Consider the following 20,635-nt stretch of genomic DNA (forward strand, 5'->3'; position numbering starts at 1 on the left):
CCTTGTATTGATGAGGTCCTTGTCGGAGGAGGGCGGACCGAGTGGAGAGGGGATGGAGTGGTGCATGAGAACCGAGGTCGAAGGCGGAGGATGAAAGATACAAGACAAGAGCAGGCTCTCCCCTCCGTCGAACACGAGTGTTTTGTTTGCCACTCGGCATGCTCCCATAATCAACAAACTTGGTTGACAACATGACCTGTATCACGTTGGGAAATCGAGATGGGTGAATGGGCGTCGAGGATGGGGACAAGAGGCAGCGAAGGCGCGAGATGCTTCAGCGAGTTCGGTGCGGTTCGACCACTCAACATCGACATAAGCAACGGCTACTACGAGATGGTCAACACAAAAGGACGGTCGTCAACGGATAGGACCGAGTTTTGAGACGCATCCCGACCCCACTGTACGATCCTCGATGTCGACATCCAGTCTCGGTTTGGTGAGCCTCCAACATCGTACCCGACTGGCCGCAGCAGCCCGGAACAATTCCAGGAGAGGGCCATCACCTTCGACGCAGCCAACCGTTGTTGGTTATTATTTTGGTTTTGGTCCAGGCTGGAATGGCTGGCATAGGAACACGGAATCAGGGCTCGCTCATAGAGCGTTGCGCGGCATCCTTGAAGCCGAGAGAGGGGCTGGCCGAAGACATTCGCCACATGTCGAAACAACCATCCTAGCCCCCCTTCCCGCCCCCCCCCCCCCCCCCCCGGGTTCAGTAGTACCAAGCTACTATTCCCAGGAACAGGGAGTCAAGAAGCTGGAATAGCATGTTGGCTTGCAGCATTACTAACATTCATCGACAGCTAGCTCTTAATTGTCGCGGAGAGAAAGAGAGGTAAGGGGTTGGGCGGCATGAATCCGACTCGGGCGACATGGAGCTGACTCGGGCCTTCACGCCGTGAACTCGGTGCTATTACTGGGCAAAAGCCTGGACGAGAGCTCGCCTATGACGCAATGATGCGCCCGCCTGACAAGTCCACTTCAAGGAAGGGAATGCAAAGCGAACTGCCCGGCTGCCCGGTCTCCTACCCTTCCGGCGAAGGACAGGAAGTTTGGAGCTTTGTTCCTCTCCCTCGCGCACTCTGACGCTCTTTGGGACCCAGAAAAAGAACAAGACGACCACTGAGACAGTCTCGCGGGCGCGTTCGTTAGTTACTTCCAATGAACCTCCAGCAAGGTACGCCAAGCATCATCAATGCCATCTTTCGCGAGAATGATGGAGGACAATAACGACAACCACCTTTTCGTTGTCGGGTCCATGCTGACGTCAAACAGTCAACCCGTTCGCCCGGAGGGAGTCGCATGGCGCAGGCGCCATCTTGTGGTACAGGTTCCTGACCGTCGTGAGCTGGGCTCTCGCCGTCGCCTTCACCGTCCACTACACCTTCGAGGCGCCGCCTGGCCATGGCAAGCATCATGGCCGCACCATCTGGGACCAGAACGGTGCTCACCCCTCGGGCTTCACCCTGAACTCCATCATCACCTCGGTCTACTGGTGAGTTGTTTCCAACCCTCCTTTGCCAGCCATCATGCCGACGCTCACCCTCCGCAGGATCTCCCTCTTCGTCCTTCAGCTGGGCTACGTCGCCCGCCTCTTCTCCCCGAACGCGGAGACGGCCCACGAGGCGTGCTCCGTCGGTAGCCACTTCGTCGTGCACAACCTGCTGCACTCGGCCTTTGTCGCGCTCTTTGTGCGCTCGCGCTTCATCCTGGCCGAGATCGTCCTGCTGGCCAACTTTGTCAATCTCAGCGCGCTGTACTTCCGCCACACCACGCGGCCGACCAAGCAGGAGCTGGAGCAAGAGGCCGGGCGGCCGCCGTCGCCCACCGGCGGCCGGGGCTCCGCATTCCTCCGCCTCGTCACCATCCACCTGCCGGTCGTGTCGGGCCCGCTGGCGTGGACGTTTGTGGCCATCTACTGGAACGGCGCCATCATGGTGCCGTTTCAAAATAGCCTGCTGGCGAGGATCCTGGCGAACGTCTTGGTGTGGAGCATCCTGGGCTATGGATCCTTCTTCTTGCTATTCTACAAGGTACCTACGCAGCCTCTTCTTTTCAATCTTGCTTCCAAGGATGCCCGGGGACCGGAACCGGACCTTCCTTTGCATGACGGGCCGCTGACCATCAACAACAACAACCACCCAGGACTATACGGTGGGATTCTCCCTCAGCGTGTTGACGGCAGCGCTCGCCGTCGGGCAGTTCCTCCGGCAGATCATTGCGCTGCAGTGGATCTTTGGCTTCACGATCATGGGCGTGCTGTTTTTGCTCTCCCTTGTGGTGGCTTTGCCCGAGTGGGCTGGCATGCAGGTGTCGTGGCCCAGCCAGGTTGGCGAGAGGGCGCCGCTGCTGGCTGATGCCCGCAACCAAGAAAGGTAATTTGCCCACGGCTTTGAAGACAGATAGCAGAGGGGCTGTCGAGGTTGGAGAAGAGATGATATGGACGGACGCGGGTGGCGATAGGTAGGAAGGTGAGAAGGGAAGGGAAGAGGGGATGAGGAGACCGGGACGAGCTTGAAGAGGGACGGCTGGGGGGAGAAACCTAGATTTTTGCAATCTCTTTATAGTTTTGGCATTGCTAGGATTGCCTAGTGAGACCGTGACGTTTCTCGCAGAGTACCATGCTCGGCATGGAGGGACATACATACGGTTGATAGGATTCGTGAGGGTAATGTTAGTTCATTATGCCAATGAGAAAGGCTTCCCGGTTCTGCGATCCCAAGCCAATTCAATTCCCAAGCGTGCTTATCGATAAGCCCCGACAACCACCAAGTCACAACACACACTGTGCTCGAGACACTTTGAGAACTCATTTTGACCGGATCTCATCACGTTGCTTAAAACAACAAAGCCCAGCCGGCGGACGGAGGAACTGTAGGATCAACTAGTTGGACAACCTTTACCCCAATCCACAACGGGACAATTTTTCCTGCCGTTCTTCTCATTCTCACTCGGCTCCTACAGACCCCATCTCGTCCGGTTCCCTCCAGCGCCTCAACCGCACCACACACACAGCCCACCAACATACGCAGTAACCACTACCACCCCTCGTTAACCACCACCCCGCCAAAGAACACCACCACAAGTCACACGCTTGCAACAGCGCCCCCGCTGACCCCCCCTCAAAATGCCTCCGCCATTCCGCGGCGCCCCGGGCAACTTCATCATCCCCTTCCCCCTCCCCTTCCATGTCGGCACCGACATCTGCCGCATCCCGCGCATCGCCAGGATCCTGCGCATGCCCCAGACAACACCCTCACGCTTCGTGCGCCGCGTGCTGACGCCCCCGGAGGTGGCCTTTGCGCCGCCCGTGGTGAGGATGATGTGGGAGGCCGGCTCCAGGGGGAAAGCCGGCTGTGGGACGACGGATTGGCGGTGGGGGACTACCCGTAAGGAGGAGTCGGGAGAGGGAGAGGCGAAGAAGGGGGAGGAGAACCACGCGGAGAACCGCGAGGAGAACCACGAGGAGGGAGCATTAGAATTCGTTGAAAAGCAGGACGGCGAGAAGAGGAAACCAAAGGAGTCGATCGAGTTTCGGCGGGCCGTGGCCTTCATGGCCGGGAGGTAAAGAGCATTTTTTCCGTTTTGTTTTCTTTTGTCACTCTTCCTCGCGCTCCTTTCCGTCGTCCCCATCCCGAAGCCACCTTGGACCGGCACGCTGACGCCCTGCCCGCAGGTTCGCCGCCAAAGAAGCCGCCTTCAAAGCGCATCCGCACCTGCATCTCGGGTTCCATGACGTGCTCATCCTCAGCGCGCAGGCCGCCGAGTCCATGTTTGGGGCGCCGGAACTGCCTGTTCTTCTCGACTCGCTCACGGGCGAGGCACCTGTGGCGATTATCCGCGACGACAACAAGGGACGGATCCAGATGGCGCAGATCAGCATTAGCCATGATTGGGGGTATGCCACGGCCGTGTGCATGGGGTTCAATGCGGAAAACGCAGCGAGCATGCTGCCGTGGAAGGGCGGGGAGACAAAGAAGGTATAATTAGAGGAGCGACGTCGAAGCGTCGAGCTCGAGCATGGTGAAAGTGACGCATGCCACTGGATAGGGATGCTTGTACAAAAAAAGAAAAAGGGATATCCTCTGGGGAAGCAACGTTGGCCCAGAGAGGCCAGCTCAATGGTTTGTTGAGTGGGTAGATGACATGATGATATACCCGCTACATGAAGCATCGAATAGCTTCGCTTGAAGATTCATGTAGCAGGACAGGGGAAGTGGACGATGAGCCGTGCTGACGCACTGGGTGAGTGCCAAGATAAAGGGGGTTGGGGTCCTCAGGGACCGCATCACAGCTGGTTGCAACCAGTCGTTCCAGGTCGAGTGGCGCAATGGTAGCGTGTGGTCCTCCTACTTGAAGGATTCAGACTGAGGTTGTGGGTTCGAGTCCCATCTCGATCGGCCTGCCTTTTTGTAACTTTTTTATTCTTACTAGTTTTCGGTGTTGATGTTTTTCCCTTTTTCCCCTCCATGGCACTCTGGCCATTCCAGAATGCTCGGTGGTTTTTTTCTGGGCTTACTAACACAGGCTCAAACAAGAAGGCGAGTGGGAAAAAAATGAACCGGTGATATTTATTGTGATCCTTTCGCTAACACGAAAAAAGCAGCTGTTGAGGAGACTTGCGCCCTCAACATCTTCGATCCACCCAGGGGTCGAACCTGGAACCTCCTGATTACTCGATCCCGAGAGGAACCGTAGTCAGACGCTCTGCCATTGAGCCAGCGGACCGGCTTCGGATGTTGTTGGAGAGCGATGGCGGCGTGCGGGTTTATTTTTTTTGACGAGAGGGTGGGTTGTGTGGTGGAGACGTCGGCTCCGTGGGACTTCGGGGCTTCGGATCTTTCTCCCTAGGGCTCATGCTCCCTTGTCTAGGCATCGTTTGGTGAGAATCACGGTCCCATGTACGGGTCGTCAGGTGTTGATGGGAAAGAAAGAGCAAAGAAAACAACATTGAAAACCAACGAGTGAGGTTAGTTGGATGGTTGGATAGTTGATAGGTATCCCCGGGCAACCCCTGAGAGGGCATGGGATGAGTCGAGGAGTCCTGGTACAGGGAAAAAAAAGAGAAGAAAACAAAAGCGGTCATGAAAGGGCATAAGGACTTGTAAGGGATGACGAAAATGCACCGGTAACATATGAGCTGCTTTCACAGACGTCTGTCTACCCACGCGTCGCGATGGTCCTCAAAGACCAAACAAGGGCTCTGAGAAGAAGCAGACGAAGAATAAGGTCTCGGGGAGAACGGCCTCTTCTCCGCTCAAACCCAGCTTCGTCATGTTGACTGGGTCTCCCCCAGTCTCAGGCTCGCCCGAAACTCCTCAATCGGCACGGCCTTCTCGACCAGCTTCCCCTTGCCCCCCTCCTCGGCCGGCTGCCGCCCCAGCGTCCACACCTCCTTGACCCCCAGCGACTCCAAGTACTCGAGCCCCTTGAGATAGTTGGTGCCCACCTGCGCGATCCCGTGGCTGTCGTCGCTGAAGGTGAACCTGCCGCCCATGGCCAGCCACGCCTCGGCGATCTCCCTCTTGGGGTACGGCTCCGGCAACCCCTTGCGCAGCGCGCTCGTGTTGCACTCGAGCCACCCGCCGTACTCGCGAACCGCCGCCAGGTTGCGCAGCACCTTGCTCCAGACGCCGTCGCCGCCCGGCCGTTGTTGCCCCTGGCCCCAGGCCGTCCGCAGGTCCCTCTGCGGCTCCTTGCTCAGCAGCCGCGCCAGGTCAAAGTGTCCCACCACCCGCGGCCGGACCGCCTCGAGCATGGCGAGCTGCTCGTCGAGGTACGTCGCCCACAGCGCCTCCTCCTCGGCGTCCTCGTACTCCTCCTCCCCTTCGCCCCCCTCTCCGCCACGGCGGCAGGCCCGCACGGCCGCCGCGTACATCTTCTTGTCAAAGTCGATGGGCACGCCGCGCACGTGGTGCAGCGAGCCGACGACGTACTCGACGTCCGGGTGGGCGGCGAGGTCGCGGACGAGCGGGGCGTACTCGGCCGCGCGGATGAACTCGGTCTCGAGGCCGACGAGGATGTGGATGCGGTCGGCGTAGGCGTCGCGGAGGCGGACGGCCTCGGCGAGGTAGGCTTGGTGGCGCGGCGCGAGAGCGGCGAGGGATTCTTGCGGGGAAGGGAGGAGCTGCGCGTGTGCGTGCGCGCGTGCGTGTAAGTGTGTGTTGTCTTTGGTCAAGGGGAAGGTGGAAAAGGGGGAAAGAGGGTGAGCAGTGCGTGGGGACTGAGAGGCACACACACCTCTTCAGGATACAGGTCGGCAACGTCGGTGCGCGGCATGTGCTCCGACAGGCCCATGGTCTTGAATCCCAGCTTGATGGCGTGCTGGACAATGTCCTCGAGCTGGTCTTTGGCGTGGCCGGGGCAGAACTGCCCCGAATGCGAGTGCATTGTGAAAGCCATGGTGGATGATGAAATTCAGCGAGTATGAAACGTAGGAAGACAATCGAGGGAACTTGACAAGACTGGGGTTGTTTTTTGGGGAAAAAAAAGAAGGAAAAAGACTAATCGTATAGTATAGAGAAAGTTCCTCGGTTCTGTGACTCAGAGAACTCAGGTCGAGGCCGGATGAGGGGTCCTCGATGGGGAGATGCCGCGTTTAAAGCTATGATTGATAGTGTGTGTGTGTGTGTGTGTGTGTGTGTGTATGAGCGACGCTCCGATCACCAACCCGAGGCGATTTCAGCACCATGTGGCCTGGCATTGGCCTCGCCTGGGACCTCGCAATGGCATGGCATTGTGGGCCGCCGCCGGCGGAACTCCTCACTCCCGAAGCTCTCATCCCTGCGGAGATGTCTATCCATCCATGATCAACCACCATCACCAGCGAGGCAAGCGATGTTACCTGAGCGGCTTTGCTGTAACAAGACAACTCCCCTCGCTGCAATGAAGCGCCAAAGGTTTCTCGAACAAATCATACGACCATGATTGGAGCATGAGCGACGCAGAGACACATCCCAAGGGCAGTCTGGCAGTCTGGGTCACGGGTACCATTATCATTCACCCATAGCGTAGGACCGTACTCGGAATCCAACATGTAATCCCCCCCGTTCCCTGTACATAGGTAGGCAGTCTAAAACAAAGACACAAGAGAAATAATGCTCATAATCAGTCAATAAACAAAAAAAAAAATTGCTTCCCCCCCAAAAACACATCTACGGTCCTCCTCTATGTCTCTTTCACGCCTCCGCCATCAACGCCTCTCCTTCGTCCAGCAAATCCGTCACCTTCTTCAAGTTCCCAATCAGGCTCTTGCCCAGCCCGACCAGCAGCAGCTTCTCCGCGTTGGCCGGCAGGCCCAGGTACGTCGGCGGCTCGCGCTCCGGCAGCTTCTGAATCCACCCCATAAACTCCTGCAGGGACGTGCCCGACGGCACCACCAGCTCGCCCGCGCTGGCCCCTTCTTCCTCCTCCTCATCACCATCACCACCATCACCACCAGCACCCCCCGCGCCGCCGCTGCCGCCGCTGCCGCCGCTGCCGCCGGCCGACACCAGGCGGTGGCCGATATCGAACGCCGCCGGGGTGAGGACGTTCTCGACCAGCTTGCGCAGGATGCCAAAGTCGCCTTCGTCGTCGATCTTGCCGCCGTAGGTCTCCGTGATGAGGTGGCGGATCATAGCCCAGGGGATGTTGGACGGGGCGATGTTGGTGCGGTTCTGGGCGGCTTGGTCGACCCACGTGTCGATGACAAAGGCGCAACATTCGTACTGTAACGCGGAAGAAGAGAAAAGAAAAGTCAGCATACATGCCACTGCCACCTATCGGTAGAAAGAAAGAAATAATAATAATAATAAAAAAAAAAAACGTACGTCGGCATCGTTGAACTCCCAGAAGCCCTTCCACCCCAGGTTCGGCGCGTACCGCAGCCTCTCCTGCACGACGGCGTGCAGGAACGACAGCAGCAGGTACAGCCTCGTCCGCTCGACGGGGCCCCTCACCGCCCGCGTGGACAGGCTCGACATCGAGTCCTTCATGTTGGCCCTCACGCCGGCCGGCTGCTCGTACATGAGGACGCGCGAGGCGCGGAGCAGGTTGACGGGGATCTTGGGCGACGACTCCATCGACAGGAAGAGGCGGAAGTCGCGGTGCGGGTGCAGCGCCTCCATCCGCTTCTCGAGGCTCTGCAGCCACGTGGGCGCGAGGTGGACGTTCTTGACCAGCACCCACGAGCCCGTCTGCGCCGCGTTGGCGATGGCCTTGTCGGCCGAGGCCACGCCCTCGTTGGAGCCCATGGCGATGTTGGTGCAGCGCACGCGCAGGCGCTCCACGAGGCCCTCGACCTTGTAGCTGGCGTCGAAGCCGGGCGTCGAGACCAGCGCGATGGGCCGCGTCGCCGACACCTGGTCGACCGTCTGCTTGAGGTCCTCGACGATGTCGAACAGGTCCGGGCCGAACACGGCGGCCACGAAGCGCTCGGCCGCGGGGACGAAGCGGTCGAGGCGGAACAGCTTGACGAGGAGCAGCGACACGAGCGCCTGGTCGGCGGGCCCGGCCCCGTCGTCCCAGGCCTTGGGCACAAAGTTCTCGGCGAACTCCTCGCCGAAGAAGCGGGACCAGTCCGCCTCGGGCACGGCGTCGAGCTTTTCCTTGAGCGCCGGCACGCGGCGGGCCCGGGAAAAGGCCTCCTCGCGGGCGGCGGCCGCGTCGCCGGCCGTCGACACGTCGCGGCCCTCGACGCGCTCGTCCAGGATCACGTCGAGCAGGCTCTTGTCCATCTTGTAGGGCGACGCCTGGGCGAGCAGCATGGCGAGCGTGACGCGGTCCTTCTGCAGCAGGCCCAGGGCGGTGCGCCTGAAGGTCGTGACGAACAGGTCGCGGACGATGACGTCGCGGCGGGCGGCGTGGTTGGACTCGGCGGCGAGGCGCGGGTTGCCGTGCAGGACCGAGTGGAAGATGTCGAGGAAGTACTGCAGCGAGAACTGGTAGAAGTGGTTGAGGTAGTGCAGCTGCTCGAGCACGGCGAAGACGGCGCTGCACGAGCGCGCCACGACCAGGTACTGCTGCGTAATCTCCTCCACCTCGGCCATGACGCCCTCCGTGTCGCGCATCTTGGTCGAGATGTCGGCCGCCTCGCGCTTGAGCGTCTCGAGCGTCTCGATGACGTGGTCGTCGTCGAGGATGTTGCCGCGCGACTCGTTGAGCGCCTGCAGCAGGCGCTTCTCGAGCTGGCGCAGGTGCACCTTGAACTCGCCCTGCAGCTTGATGAGGTTGGAGCGGCGCTCGTCCACGTCGGGCCGCTCCGACTTGAGCACCTCGGCGAGCGACTGCGTCTGCAGGCTGCTCTGCGTCACCGTGAAGTTGACAAAGGTGGTGCGGCTGCAGATGTCGGGCGGGAACGTGGCCGACGGGTCGCGCGTCGACAGGTACAGGCGGAACGACGGCGAAAAGTCAATCTGCTGCTTGCCGAGCTGAATGAGCACGCGGCCGCCCGTGCGCTGGTACTCCTTGTTGAGCACGTGGTTGAGCACCGGGTCCAGGTGCTCGGCGTCCTGGATGAGGATGGGGTTGCCGAAGCGCAGCGAGCTCTCGAGCTGCTTGGTGAAGGAGTCGTCGAGGAAGCTGGTGACGGTGAGGCGGCGGTCCTTGCACTCGCGCTGCAGGAACTCGGTGACGCGGCCCGACGGGTCGATGACGAGCGGGTACCGGTTGAAGCGCTTGAGGATGATGGCGTTCTCGGTGCACAGGTCGTCGACGGGCAGCGTGTTCTCCTGCCAGCCGAGGCGCTCGTCGGCCGTCGACAGGTACTCGGTGACGGGGTTGACGGGCTTGAACTGGATGCCCGACAGGTGCAGCTGGTGCAGCCAGTCCTCCATCATGGCCTTGCGGAAGGTTTGGTCGTACAGGCCGCTGTAGGCCAGGAACGCGGCCGCCACGAGCACGTCGCCGACGAGCGTGGCGATCTGCGTCTCGAACGACCGGCTGCCCTCCTCCCAGCGCGTGCGCTCCGACGACAGGCTGTCGAGCAGCTTGACGCTGCGGTCCACCTTGAACTGCACGCGCGCCATCTCGGCCTTGATGGCCTGCGTCTCGCTGATGAGGGCGGCGTACTCGGTCTTGTACGTGGCGATGCTCGACTCGAGGTTCTCGATGGTCTGCTCGACGGCGCGCGCCTCGGCCTTTGTCTGCAGCGCCTGCTCCTCGAGCTGCTTGACCTCCTCGCGCAGGGGGCCCACGCGGTCCAGGATCTCGGCGTAGTTGACCTGCGCCTCGACCCACTGCACCAGCGGGCCGCACGCCTTGCTGGCGCGGTTGACCTTCTCGAACGTGAACTCCGGGTTGGCCAGGTACTCGTTGCGCATCTTGAGGCGCAGCGCGCGCGTCATCTGCTTCTCGTTGTTGAACCCGATGATGCTGGCGATGAAGTCGTCGCGGCGCACCACGGCCTGGATCTGCTTCCACTCGCTGACCTTGTGCCCCAGCAGCGTGCACACCGACTCGAGCGCCAGCCGCACGCCCTGCGGCGGCGCGCCCATGGACCTCACCTCGGTCAGGTGCTGGCGCTTGATGTTGCTGACCGACGCCTTGGCCTCCTCGACGGCGGGCTCGGCGCGCGCCAGGTCCTCGAGCACGATCTTCTTGCGCGACGCCACCTCGGCCTCCTGCACCTCGAGCGCCTTTTGGATCTCGAGCGACGTCGTCCGGCGCTGCTCGGCCTCGCGCTGGTCCGCCACCATGCGCTGGAGCTTCTCGTTGGCCTCGGCGTCCTTCTGCTCGAGCTGCGCCTTCTTCTCGGCCAGGCTGGCGCGCAGGTCGCGCACCTTGTCGACCGTGTCGCGGAGCTTCTCGAGGCCGACGTTGAGGTGGCGCTGCTGCTCCTCCAGGTCCTCGCGCTTCTCGTTGTACAGCTTGACGTACTGCGCCACAAAGTCGAGGAAGTGCCGCGGCGTGAGGAACGTCTTCTTGCCCTGCTGCTTCTCGAGCTTCTTGTTGAAGCGCTGCAGCGAGTAGTGGATGTACACCATGGCGTTGACGACGGCCTCGCGGTGGGACGGCGGCATGCTGAGCTCGCGGTACGCGCGGGGCAGCGTGTCCGGGGCGCTCCAGCTGGGGCGGTCGAGGTCGACCGAGTGCGTGAGCTCGTGGCCGACCTGGAAGAGCGCCTGGTCGGACCAGTCGCCGAACCAGTTGAGGACGCAGCGGTTGAAGAGGGCGGGCGACGTGGCCGCCTTGGACGAGAGGCCGTCCTCGGGCGGGTTCATGGTGAAGACGACGTGCAGGTTCTTGACGATCTGGCCCGTGAACCACTTGTACAGCTCCTCCTGCGAGTCGAGCAGCAGGCCCTGGCGCTGGGCGCCCTCCTTGCAGGCCGTCATGAGCGCGGCCAGGTCGTCGCCCTCGAACAGGCCCGGCACCTCGGCGTTGGCCAGCAGGGTGTTCATGCGCTCCAGGAAGCCCGAGTCGAGCACGTTGGACTCGTCCATGATGAAGCAGATCTTCTCGCCCTTGCAGCCGCAGCGGCGCAGCACCTCGCGCAGGTCCTCGTCGAAGTCCTCGGCCGAGTACTTGCCGTGCACCTTGATCTGGTACACCTTGAGGCCGTTCATCCACGCGACGAAGCGCGACAGCGTCGTCTTGCCGCTGCCGCTGACGCCGATGAGGATGAGGTGGCCCTGCGGCTGGCGGAACACGCGGTCGATGCGCAGCACGTGCTCGAGCACGTCGTTGAAGAGGATGAGCGGCACGTCCACCTCCTCCTCGCAGAAGGTCTTGAGGCGGGCCTTGACAAAGTCGCGCAGCTGCTCGCGGTCGACGGGCATGTAGTGCTTGGACAGCCAGTTGGAGAAGAGGATGGGCCCGCCGAGCGCCTGCTGCTCGTCGATGGTCGGGAAGTACTGCATGGCGATGCGGCGCACCGCCTCGTCGGTCCACTTGCGCTCGTGCTCCTCGACGAGGCGGTCCTGGAACAGGCGCAGCGCCTCGTGGGCCCAGATGCGCACCAGGCCCTCCACCGAGAGGGTCTCGAGCGGGCGGATGGCCTCGTACACGCCGCGGACCCAGCGCGTGAGCTCGCGGGGGCTGTAGACGTAGTGGGGCTGGATCTTGGGCGTGAAGCGCTGCTGCGACTCGAGGTAGAGGCGCACCATGGCCTGCGTGAGCGGCTCGGCGTAGCCGCGCAGCGTGGGGATGACCTTGAGCACGGCGGCGTTGAAGGTGCCGTAGATCTGCATGAGGGACTTCTCGCCCGGGTAGTCGACCATGATGAGCGGGGCGTGGCGGAGGAAGCGGGCGCCCATCGGGGTGCGGCCGGCGTCGGTCGGCGGGTTGCAGGCGCCGACGAACTGGATGCGGTCGAGCGTGACCCACGACTTGTCCGAGGTGCGCCAGAAGCCGTTGTGCTCGACGAGCTGGCGCAGGAACGAGATGGCGCGCTGGGTGCCGTACTTGTCCGGGGCCGGCAGGTTGATCTCGTCGCAAAAGACGACGAGCCAGCGGCCGATCTGGGTCGGGGACAGCACCACGCCGTTGAGCGTCTTGCGGTACTCGCAGTACTGCTCGAACGTCTTGATGAGCAGGTCCGGCGTCGTGGCGCTCGAGAAGTTGAGGCCGACCACCTCCATGCTGGGCAGCTTGCGGAGGGCGCTGAAGAGCGTCATGGTCTTGCCGGAGCCGGGCGGGCCGCAGAGCAGCAGCGGCTTGTGCTCGGCGAGCCACGAGTAGAGCACGTCCTCGTGGCGGACCGTGTCGAGCGTCGGGATGACCACGTCCGTCTGCGTGATGGAGTGCGTGTTGACCTCGATGGTCGGCACCTGGTTCTGCCAGGGCGCCCACTCGCCGTTGGGCAGCGTCACGTCAAAGTCGATGAGCGAGCTGGTGCCGTCGAGCGGCGGGGAGCCGAAGCTGGCCAGGCCCGCCACCTTGTCGCCGAACACCTTGCGGTCGGCCAGCGGGCAGTCGCCCGTCAGCGCCCACACCATGGCCAGCAGCAGCCGCTTGGCCACGTAGCTCTCGACCTGCTCCGGGTCGAGCGGGAAGTCGACGTGCTGGGCGTTGTACTCGATGATGTTGCGCACGGCCTTGTTGAGCAGCGAGAAGAGCGTGTTGAGCACGCGGGCCACGGTGAACTCCATGATGTGGTTGAAGCCCTCGGCCTGCTGCAGGGCCAGCTCGACGAAGCCGTCCGTCGTGAGGTAGGCCTGCAGCAGGTCGGCCACCTGGCGCTGCACCTCGAGGGCCTTGGCCGAGCTCTGGCCCGTGGCGACGGCGTCCTCGTCGAGGTCCTCAAAGGCGACGGCGCGCAGCGTCTCGAGGTAGTTGGTGACCATCATGGCCGGCGAGACCGTGTCCTCGCTGAACCAGACCATGCCGCAGCGCGAGACGGTGGCCAGCGTGGCGTACTTGAGGTTCTCCACCTCGAACATGATGCGCACGTTGGGCGGCAGGCCGAGGCGCTCGCCGTTGGGCAGGGTGAGCAGCTTGTTGTCGTCGAGCACGCTGTTCAGGTTCTCGACCCACTCCGGGTCGACGTCGCCGTCGAACACGATCCAGTGGCGCTTGGCGTCCTCGCCGCGAAGGTTGTCGACGATCTTGCGGAGGATGCTCGTGAACAGGCCGTCGGTCCACTCGCGCGTGGTGGCGTCGAGGCTGCCGTAGAGCGCCTCCTTGGACATGACCTTGCTGTCGATGACGTGCGACACGCCCTCGACGCCCTCGACCTGCTGCAGCGCGTCGAGCAGCAGCCGCCAGGCGGCCGACTTGCCCGTGCCCGAGTTGCCCACCATCATGACGCCGTGGTGGATCTTTTGGATCTGGTAGAGCTGGAGCACCTTGGTCATCCACAGCTCGCTGACCACCAGGTGGCGCTCGGCGGCGAGGCGGCGGATGGCGTCCTCGAGCTTGTCGAGGTTGGCCGGCACGTACTTGACGCCGGGGAAGCAGAGGCCCTCGATGTCCATCATGATGTCCACGTCCGACTTGATGAGCTTGGGGGCGATGGTCTCGCGGATGCTCTGGACCAGGATCTCGGGCTCGACCACCTCCTCGGCCGCGCCGAGGCTGCCGCCGCTGCTGGCGAGGCGCGCGCGCTTGAGCCCGCCGGAGCTGACGAGCACGCTCTTGAGGGCGCGCAGGCCAAAGTCGTAGTGGGCTTGCTTGGACAGGCGGGCGGCGCACTGGTCGAAGAAGGGCACCGTCTGCTTGGACAGCTGCTTGGCGTGGCCAAAGCCCTGCGAGTAGAGCATGACCTCGGCGATGAGCTCCTTGTCGGGCTTGGACATGGCGACGCTGCGGAACAGCTTCTTGAGGTTGTCGGGCAGGTTGGAGCGGCCGGCGTAGCCCGGGTTCATGGTGATGAAGATGCCCGTGTTGGCGTTGACGCGCAGCTGGCGGCCCACGAGCTCGATCTGCGCCTTGTCGTCCTCGGCGCCCTGCTTGAGCCCGAGCTGGATGTTTTGGATCTGCTGCGACACGGCCGACAGGATCCTCTCCTCGAGGCGGTTGAACTCGTCGAAGCAGCCCCAGGCGCCCACCTGGCAGATGCCGAGGAAGATGCGGCCCATGGCCTGGAAGTCGAACGTGTCGTCGCAGCAAAAGACGAGCGTGAAGCGGCCGAGCTGGACGCCGAGCGCCTTGACCGACTCGGTCTTGCCGGTGCCGGCGGGGCCGTACGGCGAGCCGCCGAGGCGCTGGCAGAGGGCCTGGGTCAGCGTCAGGAAGCAGCGGTCCGTCAGCGGCGTGCGGACGAGGCGCTCGGGGACGCCCAGGTACTCGAAGCCGTAGCTGAGCTTGGCGTTGGCCATCTTGATGTGCAGGCGCTGCAGGAAGTCGCCCTCGGGGGTGTAGACGTAGCGCATCTGCAGCAGCCAGAGGTAGTGCGCGTTGGACTGCGCGCCGGCGTTGACGAGCCTCTCGATGACGTCGCGCTGGTGGACGCACTCGGTGATGAGCTGCTCGCACGTCTTGCGCATCAGGACCTCGAGGTCCCCGAGCACCGTCTCGGCCAGCAGGCGGAGCACCTGCACCTCGCGGTCGAACAGGGCCTGCAGGCGCGCGCCGCCGCCCTCGGCCAGCGCCTGGTCGACGGCGGTGGTCCAGACGACCTGCGTGGCCAGGACGACGATCTGGCTGGGGTACCGCCCCATGAAGCGGATCAGGGCGTCCTTGTCGACCGCGTCGCCGCCAAAGACGGGGCCGAACTCGTCGACGGCCTCGGCGAGCAGCTCGGCGAGCGTCGCCTTCATGCCGCTCTCGAGCAGGGCCAGCCAGTCGTTGATGCGGGGCGTCTTGACCAGGCTGATCTCCTTCTTGAGGCGCACCACCTCGCCCTCCTTGGACGTGAAGCCCGAGATGACGCCCTCCTCGTCCATGACGAGGCCGTTGAGCCCGGCGAACATCTTCTTGAAGTGCTTGGCGATGCGCATCGTGTCGTTGCTGTTGCCGATCATCTCGAGCAGGTCCTCGTCGCCGACGAAGTAGAAGCGCGGGAACGAGACGCGCTCCTTCTCGAGGTACTCGCCGAGGGCCTTTTGGATCTTGTGCAGCAGCTCGGCGAGGCGCTCGAGCGACTTTTGCACGTTGGGGATGTTGAGCACGTCGAGGACGTTGGGCTGCTTGTACACCTTCTTCATGACGGCCGAGAACTCGCTGTTGATGTTCTGGAAGCGCGACGACTCGATGGGCAGCAGGTGCTTGATATCGGCGTTGCCGGTGAAGACGCCCTCGAGGTAGACCCACTGGCGCTGGACGTCGATCCACACGTCGAAGAGGACGTGGACGCGGTTCAGCTTGTCCTCCCAGGCCGACGCCTCCTCCTCGAACTCCTTGTAGTAGGGCGAGTGGCGCATGGCCTGCAGCGAGTTGAGGTTCTCGCTGCACTTGGCGAAGAGGTCGTCCCAGCCGCGGATGAGGCGGCACTTGTTTTGGTAGTTGACGAGCTCGAGGCCGTAGCCGGTCCACGTCTCGCGGACCTGCTTGAGGAACTCCTCGAGGGCCATCTCGCCCTGGGCCTGGACGATGATGTCCCGGACGATGGGCTCGGTGGCCACCAGGTTCAGGTCCCAGACGTCGCCGAGGGTCATGGACACGGGCGAGTAGCGCTTGCCGGGCTTGATCTGCTTGTAGATCTTTGTCCAGTGGCGGTCGCGGACGGCCTCGGACTTGAGCTCGGCGAGCATGGGGTTGACGCGCATGAGCTGCTTGAGCACGTTCTGGACGTGCTCGAAGGCGGCGTACTGGCGCATGCGGCTGGGCATCTCCTTGGTCATCTTGATGAGGTTGTCGACCGAGGAGCGCACCTTGCGGGGCTGGACGCTGCTCCAGAGCATCTCGCGCAGCTCGTTGAGGTTGTTCCAGATGGTCGACAGCGAGGCCCAGACCGACTTGAAGTCCTGGACCTCCTCGAGGATGAGGCCGAGCGACGTCTCGGGGGTCGGCGGCAGGTCGAGCGCCTCCTTGGCCTTGGCCACCATGGCCGACTCCTCCTGGAGGCGCGTGATTTTGGCCTCGAAGTCGTGGAGCGTGGCCGACGCGACGTCGGGCGCGATGGTGCCCGAGACGGGCTTCTCCTCGCTCCACAGCTGCGCGATCTCGGCGATCTTGTCGAGGATGACCTTGTCCTCGGCGATGATCTTGGCGCGCAGCGCGTCCGTCTGGTCCTGGACGACCTTGGCCTTGCGGGCGAGCACCTCGTTGAGCGCGTCCCACGAGCCGTCGACCTGCTCGACGTGCAGCCAGTCGCCGGGGAACTGGTAGCGCTGGCGGACGAGGGTCGACTCGCCCTGGCGGAACGTCTCGACCTCGGGCGCCCAGAGCTTGACCTGGCGCTTGCAGGCCTGCACCGTCGTGATGAACTGGACGGCCTGGGCGGTCGAGGTGGCGTCGATGGACTGGCCCTCGAGGTCCTTGCGCGCCTTGTCGATCTCGGCGTGCACCTCGCGCATGCGGGTGCCGAGGCGCGCCGCGAACTTGATGAGGATGTCGTGCTGCCACTGGTCGTACTTGGCGTTGACCTTGGTCTGGACCTGGTCGTAGTCGATGGTGATGTGGCCGAAGGACCGGCTGACCTCGGTCGTGTCGAACGTCTGGCGCGTCTTGCGGAGCTCCTGGAGGAGCTGCAGCCAGCGCGACAGCTGGTCGCCGAGCACGTCGTAGACGTGCTCCGACTGGAGGTCCCACAGCGACTGGAACTGCAGCCACTTGTCGACGTAGGCGCCCACCTCGGCGAGCTTCTTCTCGACCGACGTCTGCACGCGCAGCAGCGCCGGCGTGCACTCGGCGGGCAGGTCGTTGAAGCGCGGCTCCTCGAACACGGTCGTGCTGATGGACATCTGGTAGCGCGTGGCCTTGATCTTCTTGAGGTTGCACACGACGCCGATCCACTCGTGCAGCTGCGCGAACCAGCTGGCGCGGGCGTACTCGAGCGGCGGGTCGAGGTAGATGACCTGGTTCCGCATCGTGATCTCGTGCACGAGCTTCTTGATGACGGGCACGTCGGCCTTGGGCCCGCCGCCGCCCGCGTCGGCGGCGGCGGCCTCGAGGGCGGCGACCCGCTTGCGGAAGTCGCCGGGCCTCTCCGGGGTGTCGTCCTCAAAGGCCTCGATCCACGCCTGGATGGCGTGCTGCAGGCGGGCGAGCAGGGTGGCCTGGATCTGCCGGTTCATGCGCTCGACCCAGTAGCCGAGGTTGACGTACTGCTCGAGGTTGAGCTGGTCGACGGCGGTCTGGATGGTCTCGAGGCGCGACTCGAAGGCCGACACCTCGTAGGGGCACTTTTCGAGCTCGGCCATGGCCTTGCGGACGGTGGCGTGGATGTTGGCCAGCGTGATGGTCTTTGTCTGCAGCAGGGACACGGCGGCGGCGAACTCGCGGACGAACAAGACGTGCTTGCTCTCTGTGTTTTTGGGCGCGCCGAAGGTGTCGAGGGCGGCCGAGGCGGCGGCGTAGTTTTTGAAGTGCACCTCGTACGTGTTGACGAAGGACTCCCAGCGCAGCGGGATGCCCTTGGCGATGAGGGTGAAGACCTCGTCGCGGTGGCCGCTGAGGAGCACGGCGACCTCGGCCATGTCGGCGATCTGGCGGTTGGTCTGGGCAAAGGTGCGGACGCTCTCCATGAGGCTGACGGCGTAGGGGTACACGCGCTTGGCCTCCTTGGCCACGTTGTTGACCGAGTGCGGCACCTGGAAGTTGAGCCACAGCAGGTTGCGCGTCTCCTTGAACAGGGCGATGACGTGGGCGTCAAAGTTGACGGCCAGCTCGAGGGCGTTGCCGGCGGAGCGGATGCGGTTGATGTTGAAGAGGTGGCCCTGGATGGAGATCTGCTTGCGCTGGACGTCGTGCAGCCAGGCCTCGAAGATGGGCCGCGTGTCGAGCTTCTTGCGGAACAGGTCGCTCTCGGCCTGCAGGCGCTGGCCCTCGGCGTGGAGGGTCCAGTTGTCGCCGAGCACATCCTCGACCTTCTTCATGTAGCCGTCGAGCTGGCGCTCGATCTGGCGGGCCCAGATGATGGCGCCCGACACGGGGGGCAGGTCGTGCAGCTGGGCCATGGCGTGGGCCTCGGAGTGGCCGTACTGCTGCTTGAAGCGCTCGTGCAGGGCCGTGATGGCCTGCTTGACGTTGTCGATGAGCTGCGTCTGGTACTCGGCGATGGCGCCGCGGATCTTGGGGCGCACGAACAGGGCGTTGAACTTGGAGAAGACGCGGAACATCTCGTTGGCGTTCTTGGCCGTGGCCAGGCGGTCGCGCAGCCGGGCGATGATGGAGTTTTCGACGCGCGCCGTGCGCTCGTTGTACATGTTCTCGGCCCGGACCCATTTCTGGGTGCCCTCGGGCGTCACGTCCAGGAGGTCGACGTCCTTGAGGCCCTCCCAGGCCTGACGCACCTCCTCGACGGCGTCGACGTCGCCCATCTCCTCGACGATGGCGGCGCCGCCGTTGGTCCCCGACGACGACGACGACGACGACGACGGCCCGCCGTCGGCCACGCCGCCGCCGCCGATGGTTGCCTTGGGCCCGAGGACGTTGACGATGGTGCGCTGCAGCTGCTCGTGGTTGGCGCGGAAGTTGGCGACGTACTTGAGGCGGGCCTGCAGCTCGCCGTGGCGGGGCGCGATCTTGATGGGGATGAAGCGTTCGTTGCGGCGGCGCGTCACCTCGCGGGCGACGTTGGTGAACTCCTTGACGCTCTCGTCCCAGGTGCCAAAGATCTTGTCCGTCTCGGCCATGACGCTGCGGAACTCGTGGTAGTCGAGCTTGACCAGCTCGGTGCCGGGCAGCAGGCGGTGCAGCACCTCATCGAGGTCGCCCGAGATGGCCTCGACCAGGGGCAGGGCGCGGCGGATGGGATAGGGGCAGATCCTCAGCTTCTTGTTGAGGTGGGCAAAGATCTGGCCGATCGAGTCCTTGACCTTGACGAGGGTGGTGGCCGAGAGCAGCTCGTCGAGGGGGAAGTCGCGCATGAGCTGGTTGTACTTTTGCACCTTTTCCATGGCCTCCTTGAGGCCCGTGTCGGCGGTGAAGCTGACGGTGGCCTGGAAGCGCTTGGCGTGCTTGAGGATCTCGAGGGTCAGCATGACGCCCTCGCCGCGGAGCTGGTTCTCGATGCCCTCGAGGGCCGACTCCATCGACAGCCAAAAGTTGATCTCCTGCGTCGCCGTGCCCGTCGTCGGGTCCCCCGTCATCTTGGTGATGACCTGGATCGACTTGATCCAGTTGTTGACGGTCGCCTGGAGGTTGTTGAGAAAGGAGCTGTCCTGCAGGACCGACGCCGGGATCAGATCGAGGGTCGGCTTGGCCTGCCTCGCGGCCGCCTCGTCGAGCGCGTTCTGCACGATGGGGTGGAACGGCAGCACCACCTCGGGGATCTCGACGTTCTGCTGCAGGTGGCTGAGGCTCAGCTCGAGCTCCGTCCAGCGCTTCTTGGTCACCGGGATGCCCGTCTTGGCGTCCACGTCGGCGCGGCCCCTCGCGCCGCCCAGGACCTGCTGGTTCTTGGTGTTGGCGTCAAAGTAGGGCGCCAGGCCGTTGTGGAGGTAGATCTGGAGGATCTCGTAGGGCGACGCGGTCGGGCCCTGCTCGCCCGACGTCGCCGACAGCGAGGCGGGGCCGGGGAGGTTGAGCATCTGTATCTGCGAGGTGATGGGGACATTGGGGTCGAGCGGCTGCGGCCGCTTGAGGAGGACGAGGAAGGCGACGGTCGTCGGGGTGGACGAGAGGTCGGAAGAGATGGTGTAGACGTGCGACGGCGTGCCTAGCAGCAGGCGGGTTGGTTCCGAGCGCGAGCGCGTCAGCAAACGACAAAACGGGCCCCTCCCCACGCGGCAGCTCCACCGCGATGAATGTCGGGCATGACAGAGCTAGCACGAGAAAGGGACTCACCCTCGGCTCCATCATCCAACGGAATCAGCTCCTTTTGTATGTAGAGGGCGACCTGGGTCTCGGCGGCGAAGCGGGTGCAGCGTTGCAGGGTGTCCGGATATCGCGTCCTGGAGAGCAAGCTCCCCGGAGCTTCGAGCTCGGCGCGAGTGGCTCCCAAGGCGGCCTCGAGCAGGGAGGCGAGGTAGTCGACGACGCGGGTCGGATCGACGACGGCAAAGGACGCCGAGGAAGGGGAAGGGGAAGGAGAGCCGGCTACTCCGTTCGCCCCGGGCGGGGGCGAGACGGCGGTTTCCATGGCTTCGCGGGGTCTCGGATCGAGCAGCAGGTC

The 20,635-nt window shown here is 63.5% G+C and overlaps 4 protein-coding genes and 2 non-coding genes across 6 annotated transcripts; 3 read left to right on the forward strand and 3 right to left on the reverse strand.

Annotated features, from left to right (window-relative positions):
* Positions 1-1,158: 1,158 nt before the first annotated feature.
* VTJ83DRAFT_4272 (uncharacterized protein) lies at positions 1,159-2,376 on the forward strand (the record flags this gene model as incomplete). Its single annotated transcript, XM_071010743.1, has 4 exons — positions 1,159-1,174; positions 1,273-1,492; positions 1,550-2,030; positions 2,143-2,376. 4 exons carry the CDS (start codon positions 1,159-1,161, stop codon positions 2,374-2,376), a joined length of 951 nt encoding a protein of 316 aa, XP_070865722.1.
* A 748-nt stretch (positions 2,377-3,124) lies between these two features.
* Positions 3,125-3,983, forward strand: VTJ83DRAFT_4273 (uncharacterized protein; the record flags this gene model as incomplete). Its single annotated transcript, XM_071010744.1, has 2 exons — positions 3,125-3,561; positions 3,674-3,983. The coding sequence occupies 2 exons, from the start codon at positions 3,125-3,127 to the stop codon at positions 3,981-3,983; spliced, it is 747 nt and encodes a 248-aa protein (XP_070865723.1).
* A 330-nt stretch (positions 3,984-4,313) lies between these two features.
* Positions 4,314-4,397, forward strand: VTJ83DRAFT_t84. The gene has a single exon. It is a non-coding gene; the product is annotated as a tRNA-Arg (tRNA).
* A 237-nt stretch (positions 4,398-4,634) lies between these two features.
* On the reverse strand, positions 4,635-4,725 carry VTJ83DRAFT_t109. The gene has a single exon. It is a non-coding gene; the product is annotated as a tRNA-Arg (tRNA).
* Positions 4,726-5,269: 544 nt separating this feature from the next.
* VTJ83DRAFT_4274 (uncharacterized protein) lies at positions 5,270-6,399 on the reverse strand (the record flags this gene model as incomplete). The annotated part of the gene is made up of 2 exons (XM_071010745.1): positions 5,270-6,124; positions 6,238-6,399. 2 exons carry the CDS (start codon positions 6,397-6,399, stop codon positions 5,270-5,272), a joined length of 1,017 nt encoding a protein of 338 aa, XP_070865724.1.
* Positions 6,400-7,175: 776 nt separating this feature from the next.
* VTJ83DRAFT_4275 (uncharacterized protein) lies at positions 7,176-20,602 on the reverse strand (the record flags this gene model as incomplete). Its single annotated transcript, XM_071010746.1, has 3 exons — positions 7,176-7,706; positions 7,809-20,179; positions 20,308-20,602. The coding sequence occupies 3 exons, from the start codon at positions 20,600-20,602 to the stop codon at positions 7,176-7,178; spliced, it is 13,197 nt and encodes a 4,398-aa protein (XP_070865725.1).
* Positions 20,603-20,635: the final 33 nt, after the last annotated feature.

Source organism: Remersonia thermophila, chromosome 4 (assembly GCF_042764415.1).
Source record: "Remersonia thermophila strain ATCC 22073 chromosome 4, whole genome shotgun sequence".
Classification (NCBI taxonomy): Eukaryota; Fungi; Ascomycota; class Sordariomycetes; order Sordariales; family Chaetomiaceae; genus Remersonia; species Remersonia thermophila.